Source organism: Tinamus guttatus, unplaced genomic scaffold (genome assembly GCF_059628265.1).
Source record: "Tinamus guttatus ecotype Peru unplaced genomic scaffold, ASM5962826v1 Tinamus_guttatus_pri_ptg000732l, whole genome shotgun sequence".
NCBI lineage: Eukaryota > Metazoa > Chordata > Aves > Tinamiformes > Tinamidae > Tinamus > Tinamus guttatus.
Genome location: NW_028289266.1, coordinates 167,601 through 178,041, shown reverse-complemented (window position 1 = coordinate 178,041; position 10,441 = coordinate 167,601). Strand labels below are relative to the sequence as shown.

General features: G+C 54.9%; 1 protein-coding gene across 2 annotated transcripts; it reads left to right on the top strand.

Annotated features, from left to right (window-relative positions):
• The first annotated feature begins 1,637 nt into the window (after positions 1-1,637).
• MYL4 (myosin light chain 4) lies at positions 1,638-8,059 on the top strand. Of its 2 annotated transcripts, XM_010221767.2 has the most exons (6): positions 1,638-1,730; positions 2,613-2,640; positions 5,176-5,325; positions 6,156-6,329; positions 7,481-7,558; positions 7,799-8,059. In XM_010221767.2, the coding sequence occupies exons 1-6, from the start codon at positions 1,638-1,640 to the stop codon at positions 7,825-7,827; spliced, it is 552 nt and encodes a 183-aa protein (XP_010220069.2). In that variant the 3' UTR covers positions 7,828-8,059. The 2 variants fall into 2 exon arrangements, with proteins under 2 accessions (XP_010220069.2, XP_088393371.1); XM_088537245.1 differs by lacking the exons at positions 1,638-1,730; positions 2,613-2,640 and adding an exon at positions 3,802-4,540.
• The last annotated feature ends 2,382 nt before the right edge of the window (positions 8,060-10,441 follow it).

Below are 10,441 nucleotides of genomic sequence, written 5' to 3'. Positions count from 1 at the left end.
GTTAGGGAGTTGCTGCCTGGGGGCAATTTACTTCCCACTGCAGACCAAAAATCTCCGCTTGCATTTAGCAAAACGCAGTGCTTTTTTGCTAAATGATCATCTTCATTACGCAGAGCTGGGGGAGACGATTGCTCCGCTCGACACCCACCCGGCCCCGCGGCTCAGCCCTCCCCAGTGAGGGCAGCAAATTCCCGAGCTGTTGGCAAGCAATTCCCAAAAGAACCCTGCAACCCGGCGCTTCCATGTGGCTGTTCCGAAACTAACCCCCATTCCCGGCCTCCTGAGCAGCTTTGCTGTTTATTTGGACCCGGAGATCTCTCCGATCGCTCTCTCCCCTTCCATCCCGCAGGTCCTAAGAGCATCTCACAGGATCCTGTTCCACCCAGCGGCCTGTGCCGGTCCCTGCAGCCCTGCAGAAAGGAGCCTTGCAGCGCCCCGACAGCCAAGCTCTGCAAGCCGAGGGGTTCTGGGCCTGTTCATTACCCAAATCAGCTCTCAGAGCCCAGGGCAGATACTTGCCCCATTACTCAGAAATGGCTTAAAGCAAGATGTGTGGTGGGATCCATAGAAATGCTCCTCTCTGGGAGCAATGGAGCTGCTTTAATGTCCGTAATGGCTCACAGGAGCCTGGCAGCCCCCAGGGAAGCTGGGTTTCAGCTTGGCCAGTTGCTATGTACTTATAATCATGTTATTTGGATGTTTATGTCAGGTCCCAGCTCCAGGAGTTGTGTGAGTTCCTAAAATGCTCTTTCTGTTTGGTTCTTTTTCCGTTTTCAGTGATTTCCGAGCTCTCGAGTGCTCAGAGGTGACTGGGATGTTCCCAAATGGCTCCAATTGCAAGAGACAGCCCAGAACAACCGCAGTCTCTTAAAATCTTGGGATTTCAACCATTCTCTGGCCCCGAAAGGAAACCCTCCCACTGGGCTCAGCCGCACGGGCTCCTTCCCAGAGCTGGGAGGGAGGCAGGATAGTCCCTGCTGCTGTTGGACATTCCTGAGGGCCGGAGCATCCGCAGGACCGCTGACACCGCTGTAAAATGTCCTGAGCTGATGAATTCAAGGAGAATCTTTTGCATCGGTTGTGTTACCCCCATGAGCCATCCTGAAGGGCCACCTCAACAGTTCCAAGCAGGACGTCTTTGCTCTCCTTGCACCCTGGAGCCGCACACGGCCGCATCCCGGCCAACCTCCTTCCTGGGCACCAGGAATAGCTGAGCGCAGCCGGAGCCGCTGCGGAGCTTCCCAAATCCGGAGCTGCACAGGAACCTGGCCTAATCCCCTCCTTTTCCCGCGGGTATCGCTCTTCCCTCGCCAGCCGCTCCAGGCTGCTGGCGTTTAGATTTCCACGGATCTTTCAGCGAGCGGCCCCCGCGCAGCCACCCCCGGCACAGGTGCCCGGGCCCTGTGGCGGGGGGCGGCCGGTGGCTTCGCTGCGCGGGAGCCGGTGACAATGGGCAATTGTCAACTCGGGGCCCCTCGCGGTGGCGTTTTCTTCCTTTTATAGTAAGCGGCAGCCGCTCCAGCAGCCGGCCGGCCCCTCCGGCTGAGGACGGGACTCGGATATAAGGGACGGAGCCGCCTTTGCCTTTGTCCCTCCTGCCCCGCGCGGTCCCTGCTCCTTCGTGAAGAGCCAGTGCGATGCCCCCCAAGAAACCCGACTTGAAGAAGGAAGTGGCCAAAGCGGCTCCGGAGCCGCCCAAAGAGCCGGTCTTCGACCCCAGGAGCGTGAAGGTGAGGGATTGTCCTGCGCTTTTCCGTGCAATGTGCCCAGCGCTGCCAATGCCCTGCTCCATTCCACAGGGATGGCCAGCGCTGCCGTCACGGGCACTGCGAGGGGACAGCTCAGAGCGCGCTGATGCGGCGAGCGGGATGTGACATTCCCTTGTTTTAATGTCCTCCCATCGGAGCCTGCATGGCACCGATCCAAGGAAACTGCTGTCCCTGAATCTCTGCTGGCTCCTGAATCCCGCTTGGAGCCGGAGCAGCCGCGGGGGATGAAGCGTCCGGGCGCGTTTCGCTCGTCTCCCAGGCTGCCTCCACAAGCAGCCCCGACCCCACTGACTGCTCAACCTTGAGCCGCCTCCTGCAGCTTTTGCAGGCGGCCTTTGTCTTGCAATTAAATGCAATTTGCAATAATCCCTGCAATAACTCCAATTTTCTGTCCCTAGTTCCGCAGGATATAGTTAGGTTTTTAAGCCAGAGCGGTGGCAGGAGGGTTATTAACAGCAGGGCTCAGCACAGAGGCTGTTCAAGCCCACTTGAGCCCTGCTCTAGGGATCGTGCCTTGGAATGAAATCCTTTGCACCCGGAATAGCCCAAACTCCGGTCAGAGCATCCCGGTTTCCACCGCAGCGCTGCAGGGCCGTGTTCCCGCCGGCTGCGCGCTCCCCGGGAAGGAGCCTTCCTGGTGCGGATGGACGCGGCGCGTCATGGATGGGGACACGGAGCGGTATGGATGGGGACACGGATGCCGGCCTTGAAGAGGCTGCTGGAGCCTCAGGAGGGGCATTTGGAGCATGGAGGAGGCGGTTGGTGTCGCGGCATCATCCGCGGTGGCACCTCCTGCACAGCGACGCGCTCCTCATGCCCAGATCTCTTCTCTTGTCCCGACAGGTCGAATTCACAGCAGAGCAGATTGAAGGTAAGCACCAACCACGCTTCTTCCAGAGGCGGCATTAGAAATGGGGAGTCCCTGATTATTCCTTTTTCATGGCCGATTGGGCTGCCGAATCCTAAAGGATCAAAGCCCTCCTTGGGGAAGGCCCTACAGGTCGGGTGCCCCATTCCTGGTGCTCTGCCCAGCAGGACACTCTTCCTCCAGGATGGCTGGGTGCATCTTGCAGCAGCTGGAAGGGACATGAGAAACCAGAAAGTCCCGGCCCTGCTGGCACCGGGCTGTTAAGGAGATTGGAAAGAGCTGGCAGGAGCAGAGCGGCGGGCAGGGCACGGGGCCGGGTGGATCCCGGTGGGAAGGAGGTGGGAACGGGAGCAATGCCGGAGGGAACGGGAGGCAGCGCAGGGATTGAAATGCCAAGAGGGTCACGATGGATCCTGGCTCCTGCTCTGATGCCACCCAGTTGACAAGGATAATCCCAGCTGCAGATCTTAGCAGGAAAAAAAAAAAAAAAAAAAAGGTATTTTCCATTCTTGGCGAGGGATGCAGCCTGGTTCAAAGCCTGGAATTCCCAGCGGGGAGCAGCCCCCGGCACCGCGATGCCAGAGCCGCCGCGGGGCTGCGCCTTGGGCTTTCTCGCGCTGGCAGCTGTGACGCCTCCATCCCGGCGCTGGGACAAGCTCCAAGGGCCTCTCCTGGCCACAGTCCTGGGAGGAGAGCCTGTCTCATTTGGGCTTGGTGCGAGCCAGAGCAAATGCAAGTTCAAGCGTGAAGATGCTTGATTCGGCCCCCGGCCATGGTGCTCCTGGTGCTTCTTGCCCTGGGGGGCTCCACCGTGAGCAGATGCTGCCCAGGGTCGCTGGAGGACGCAGCAAGGCCGGATGCAGGAGCAGGTCCTGCTCTGTCGTGTGCCCATCCAGGGCCAGGATCACGGGGTGTCCTCAGAGCAATGCCCTTGGCCAAGGACTCGCAGAAGGCGCCGTTCCCACCACAGCCCTCCTGGGTGCTTCCACAGCATTGTGAGGTCGGGATGGATGGCTGAGCACCCCGAGGTGCTGGGGAGCTCCGTGGTGATGGGTGGGCCGAGAGCAGCATAAAACCTCCCACGAGCAGGACTCCAGGGACACGGATCGGAGCCGAGGGTGTGCAGAGGAGGAGTCACGGGATGGCAACGCACAGCAAGAAGCCATGAAGATGCCAAGCAGCAAAGGCAGCGCGCCCAGAGCCCCGGGAGATGCTTCCCCCCAAACCCAAGGAGATGCCCCCTGGATCTTCCCGTCTCCATCGCAACATGGAGGCCGTGGTCACCTGAGCCTGCCCAGCAGCGGCAAGGGCAGCTTCCCCTCTTTGAGGGGGCTCTTGCAAGACATCATGAAGAAAACGGACCAGAACCTGGAATTCATTCGTGCCTTGGACAACAAACTCACAGCTCTGAGCGTTCGCATGTACTCGCTAGAAGGTCTGCTTACCAGCTTGGACAAGTCAGCGGCACAGATGGACTTTCTGATCCAGAAGCACGAGGGGGATATTCAAAAATCTGTGCAGGTCCTGGAGCACCTTGTGCATGAAAACCACCGTCTGGCTGCCCGCGTGGAGCAGCTGGAGAGACCGGCCCCAGCCTCCAGTCTCAGGATCCTCGGCTTGGCAGAGGGGGAGGAGGGCGAGGATCTCGTGGGCTTCCTGGAGAAGTGGTTGCCCCAGATCTTGCACTTCGATATGACGGAGGAGCCTGTCCTAGTGGAAAAGGCCTTCCGGGTGGGAAACAGGAGGCAGAGACGAGGCTTGGAGCAGTGCAGGAGTGTGACTGTCCACGTAGCCAACGTTAGGATGAAAGACCGGATCCTGCAGCAGGCCAGGAAGCTGAAAAAAATTACATACAAGAGGAAAGAGATCCTAATTGTCCCCGATGTAGGCCCCCTTCCTCCAGGTAACGGGAAATCCTCTGGGGCTAACAGCGATTTATGGCGAAGAGCGCGGAAATGAATCTCCTGTGTCTTTCCAAGCACAGCTGGTAGAAGACACGGTCCAAAGGCTGGGGAGGGATGTGATCCCTCCTCAAATGGGAGCAATGGCACATGGTGTCCACCTGCAAGGGGCTGGGCAGCCTGGGGACAGGTCTGCAAGGGGAAAGGAAGGAGATTGCCAAGAGCAGGAGCAACCGGGGAGGCTGCCTGCAAGGGGAGCACGAGCAGCGCCGGGCCGGTCGCAGAGAGGGTGCGGGATGTGCGGGGAGGGCGGTGGGATCCCCAGGAGATCCACGAAGGGAAGAAGGAAGCACAGCCAGCCCTGCAAGCAGGAATCCCTGCTGCATTCATCAACCAGCTCCGTACGGGTGGCAAAACCCTCTCGTGGAGCTGGTGACTTGTCCAAGGACATTGGCTTTGGAGGCTCGTGGCCTCCTGTTGCTCAAGCCAGCACAGGTCTGCGTGCCCTGGGCAGCCACCAGCAGCAGCCACTGCTCGCGTGTCCCTCCTCTCCTGGGCACCCGCCAGGAGCAGCTCCTGGCAGGGTGGCAGGGGGGCCAACATGGGCAGGGGACAACCGAGCTCTTCATCTCCGCAGAGTTCAAAGAAGCCTTCAGCCTCTTCGACCGGACGCCTACGGGAGCCATGCAGATCACGTACGCGCAGTGCGGAGACGTCCTGCGGGCGCTCGGCCACAACCCGACCAACGCGGAGGTCCTGAAGGTGCTGGGCAAACCCAAAACAGAAGGTGACAGCAACTGGGGCAGCAGGGAGAGGGTGGGATGAGCAGTAGTGAGATTCCCAGCGGGTGGGGGGGCTGTGTTCCTGCAGGAACAGCTGCAGCGACATGAAGGAATTGAAGGGAAATGGCGCAGAGGAGCCTCATTCCTGTGTAATCCCTTCACGCCCCCTCCACGCACCACGCTGGGCCTGCAGTGGATGGACTGGCGGTGGCAGCAGTTGATGCCAACAGGCCAGATCCTGAGCTGGTGCAACCCAAGCTCCCCACGCTGCAGCCCAGCAACGGGGTCTTTGCTGCAGTGAAAGCAAAGAGCGAATTCTTGCTCTCACACAGAGCAAATCTTCAGCTCTATGCTGAGAACTTGCTTGAATTCCAGGTGGGAAGAAGCCACCTGGCTCCCCCTGTGCCTCTGGAGCCATCTGAAGCTCTCAGAACTCATCTCAGGCTTAAAAAATCTATATTTTTATAACTCAGTCTGAATGGTTTTCATTTGCCTTCAGTTTGCTAGCTTGGAATTGGTGTCTTTAGCTCTCTATACTGGAGCTTATACCAGGAATAAACTCATATAAAGAACAGGAAAATCTCTTGCTTTCAGAAACCAAAAAGCAAACAGAAATTTAAAATTGCAGAGCTTGGGGCCAGGCAAAGTCACATTTGTGGGTGAGTAGCCAGGTTCTCAGGTCCTCCCAGGCAGTGGCCAGGAGCTTGCTCATTGCATCCAGGGAGAGAGAGAGCTGTGTCCCCCTCCATCCCTGTGTCCCTCTATCCGGAATAGGTTTTTGGTAGGAAGGGGAAGTAGAGGATGAACATGAGCCCATCTCCTCCTCCTCTTTCAGAAATGAGCACAAAGATGCTGGACTTCGAGGCCTTCCTGCCCATACTGCAGCACATCGCCCGCAACAAGGAGCAGGGCACCTTGGAGGACTTTGTGGAAGGGCTGCGCGTCTTCGACAAGGAGGGCAACGGCATGGTCATGGGGGCAGAGCTGCGCCACGTGCTGGCCACGCTGGGTACGGGCTGGCCCCAGCGGCCTGGGGACAGGCCACACGGGGAGGGAGGCAGCCAGGACAAGGCCACGAGGGAGCAGAGGCCACCGCCAGTTCCGCTTGGGCAGAGCCCTGGGAAGGGCTTGGGATAAGTTGACCATGAGGCAGCAGTGTGCTCTTGTGGCCAAGAAGGCCAATGGGATCCTGGGGTGCATTAAGAAGAGCGTCTCCAGCAGATCGAGGGAGGGGATCCTGCCCCTCTACTCAGCCCTGGTGAGGCCACATCTGGAGTATTGTGTCCAGTTCTGGGCTCCACAGTACAAGAGGGATGTGGAGCTGCTGGAGAGAGTCCAGCGCAGGGCTACGAGGATGATCAGGGGCCTGGAACATCTGCCCTACGAGGAGAGGCTGAGGGAGCTGGGCCTGTTCAGCCTGGAGAAGAGAAGGCTGAGAGGGGATCTAATCAGTGTATATAAATACCTCAAGGGAGGGAGTGCAGAGGATGGTGCTGGTCTCTTTTCAGTGTTGGCCACTGATAGGACTAGAGGAAATGGCCGGAAACTGAAGCACCAAAAGTTCCACAGGAACTTAAGGAAAAATTTCTTAACAGTGAGGGTGACAGAGCCCTGGAACAGGCTGCCCAGAGAGGTTGTGGAGTCTCCTTCTCTGGAGATCTTCAAAACCCACTTGGATGCAGTCCTGTGCCACGTGCTCTAAGTGACCCTGCGTGTGCAGAGGGGTTGGACTAGATGATCTCTAGAGGTCCCTTCCAACCCTAAGCATTCTGTGATTCTATGATTCTATGATTGGGTTGGCTGGTTCATCTCACAGTTGGACAGACCCTTCTTACTGCTTCCAACTCTGCTGCTCTGGGCTCTCCTGGCAGTGGCCCCCACTACATGGCCTTTCCCAGCTTGGGGTGCAGCTTCGTACGTGACCCAAGTGGGCTGGAGACTCCATGACACACTCGGCTACCAGACAACAGTTGCACCTTGATCCTCTCTCCTCGCCCTCCCGCCAGACTCCGTAGTCCATAGTGCATTGGTGCATTGGTGCACGGCTCCACTTTAACTCCCTTTTCCATCTTCTGGGGGCTTTGGCTCCCTGGAAGAAGGACAGGAGGGTGCAGGCAGGGAGAAGGCTCTTTCCTTCACCTCTCCATCCTCTGCCTCCAGGGGAGAAGATGACAGAGAGCGAGGTGGAGCAGCTCATGGCCGGGCATGAAGATGCCAATGGCTGCATCAACTATGAAGGTAGGAGCAAGAGATTCCTGTCTGAAATGGTGCCCCCCCTATTTTCAGGGGCAAAATGTGTCTTCCAAGAGTAAATAGGTAGTCACTGAGAGGGAGCCTCTCCAAGGAGAGCTCTGAGACATTTCATCTGGGGTAGACACAAGTGCCAGCAACTTCTGGCCACAGCTCGGAGCCCCTTCCAGCCCCAGGCTGAGATGCAAGTGCACACTCTATCTCACACATTTCTCATTTTCTCTCTAGCTTTTGTCAAGCACATCATGTCTGGCTAAAACAAGAAACTCCAGGTGAGTCAGAGTCTCCCACTGATAACACTGACATTGCTACTATGGGGTATAACTGCCAGGGACAGAGAGCCCTGAATTATTCCTTTGCAATCTAGCCAACTTAAAAGAAAAATAAATCAACAAGAACTGTTCCAGCTGCCCCCAGTCTCCTCTGCTACTTTCTTAGGGTTTCATTATCTCATTTTCTTTACTTAAGTATTTTTCCTCTCTTCAGCTGTGTGAAACACAGCAAGAAAAAAAAAGACCTTCAGATACTGTTAAATACACCAATTAAACATTTTAAAATCTCTTTTCCTCTACAAATCCATTTAAACATCAGAAGGTTAAAACAGAAGCAGACAGAAGTGTGAACTTTGAATATGCAGCACTCATCTTGTTTTTAATCCATTTATCTCTGGTTCCCGTTCATCAGCTCAGCTACGTAAGTGTTTAGATGCCAAATGCTGCCAGGGAGGCTTATTTCTACACAAAACTATTTGCATGAAACGCTGTTTTTTAATAGCACAGAAGGGTGACTATTGGCATTTTGGGTTTATCTGAGAAACAGCTCTGTCATATCAAAGATTCACTGCATTAAGCCCTCTCATTCTTGTGTTCCAGGTGCTTTTTGGAAATGCCTGGATCCACCCAAGCCACATGAACAGCGAGATTCCTTCGTCTCTATCCCTTCTTTCCCGGATGGCCTGAGTCTGCAGGGGTGTTTTACAAGCTGCAGTGAGGAGTCAGCCTTCATACCCATACTCACAATACAAGGGATACACATCTCACCCTTGGTTTCAAACTTAAATTATTATTATTTTTTTCTCCTGTGACATTTGGCTCATTAAATTTAATTCCCTCCCCTCTTAAGTTATCTGTGTTTTAGTTTTGGACTAGTTAGTGAATGTTAACGGAGGAGATCAGGGCCATTAGTGATCAGAGGTGGCAAGATGTCCCCATGGAAAGGGACACAAGCCTGCGTTTACGACCCCTGTGCAAGAGGTAGGGCTTCAGATTTGAAGTCTTTTCATCAGCCCACCCTCAAGGTGGGATTCCTACTTCTTCCTTAAAACCAGGTCTTTCTCAGGCATGTAGCCCATCAATAACCTGTGCATATTGTGCACAATGCTGTGTGCATATTGCTTTCACCCCAAAATTACACGTAGAGCAGGAGGGCTTGTGCAATGAGAGCTGATAGCCCTCTACCTCTGCTACCAAAAGATCACTGTATGGTCCCAGGAGTGGTAAATAATTCATGACAGATAACTCAGCAGGGCGCTGGGAGGAGGTAATGCTTTCATTTGATTTGTGCTTTATTCAAATGTCCTTGCTCTGTGCCTTATGACTAGAAATTTAAAATATTTTGCTTCGCTGGGACTGACTTCAGTTGCCACTGGCTTGTTTCTGTTCAGCAGCTGAGTAACAGCTGCTTTTAATTTAAGCAGCTTGCTGTGAATGCTTATGAGAAGCAACACGAGCTGTTTGCAGATGCAAGATTAGCTTTTAGCTTCTATGTTAGTGGTATTTCTGCAGCTGCCATTAGCAGCTATCTGGGCATCTCGCATCCTTAATGCATTATCTGTGTTTTAACCTGTCAAAGGACTGTGGTGACAGGATGAGGGAGGACAGTGCTTGCCCTTGCCACCACCTCCGCGGCTTTGGCTCCGGCACAGGAACAAGCCGTAAGGAACGGAGCAGCAGGAAGGCAGAGGGACCTGCCCCAGCCCATGGGAAAACCCATGGCTGAGAAAGCACGAGTGCTGTGAAATGCAGCCTTGGAAGTACTTTCTAAGACACAGACAGTCCTTGGCGGGGACTGGTCTGGAATAAAAGCAGGGTTGATTTGTAATAAAACAGGTTGGGACCACGCACTTAGCAGCCACGACAACAGTCCATGCTGAGCCCCTTTATAGCCCCAGTTGCTTCGCTCCGAGTCCAGAGGGGCTCCAAGGACAGGTAAAAATAACCCCCAGCCCTGGGGGAGCCTGTGGCCGTATCTCCTCGTCCATAACAAGATGGAGACGTACCCAGACATCCTGGTTTGCTCACAGGAGGTCAAAGGCAGAGACAGCCGGGTCGCATCAGTCGCGGTATCAGGAGCCGGGTCAACCCAGCAGTCAGATAGGCTCCATGCTGGGGGGGAAACATTGCTCCATGACCCAGTTTGTTGCACATTTCCCAGCGATTGCAAGCTATAAAATACGCCATTGGGGGCTGTTGTGGGGGTTGGTACCACAGAGCTTCCCCGCGTGCAGGCAAGAGTGGATGTGAGTGCCTGCACTGAGGGGCTGCCCAACTGGCCAGAAGGTTTTCTTTTTAATTTAAGTTCACAGAGCTGCACAACTGCTATAAAGGTATTTTATTTTATTTTATTTTATTTTATTTTATTTTATTTTATTTTATTTTATTTTATTTTATTTTATTTTATTTTATTTTATTTTATTTTATTTTATTTTATTTTATTTTATTTTATTTTATTTTATTTTTTATGTTAAGCCCGTGGGGGCTGCAGACCTGAGGCAGCCCCCGGCCCCGCTCTGAGCGAAGCGCCAGCCCCGCCGCTCGGCTCGGGCATCTCCGGTCGCACTCGGCTGTTTCCGCCCCGCTAACGAAGGAGGGC

Excerpts from the sequence above, each read along its gene's own strand:
- MYL4 (XM_088537245.1), top strand. The coding sequence starts at position 3,802 with ATGAAGATGCCAAGCAGCAAAGGCAGCGCGCCCAGAGCCCCGGGAGAT. Across the intron at positions 5,326-6,155 it reads GGGCAAACCCAAAACAGAAG|AAATGAGCACAAAGATGCTG; the intron begins GTGACAGCAACT and ends CTCCTCTTTCAG. Across the intron at positions 7,559-7,798 it reads TGGCTGCATCAACTATGAAG|CTTTTGTCAAGCACATCATG; the intron begins GTAGGAGCAAGA and ends TTTTCTCTCTAG.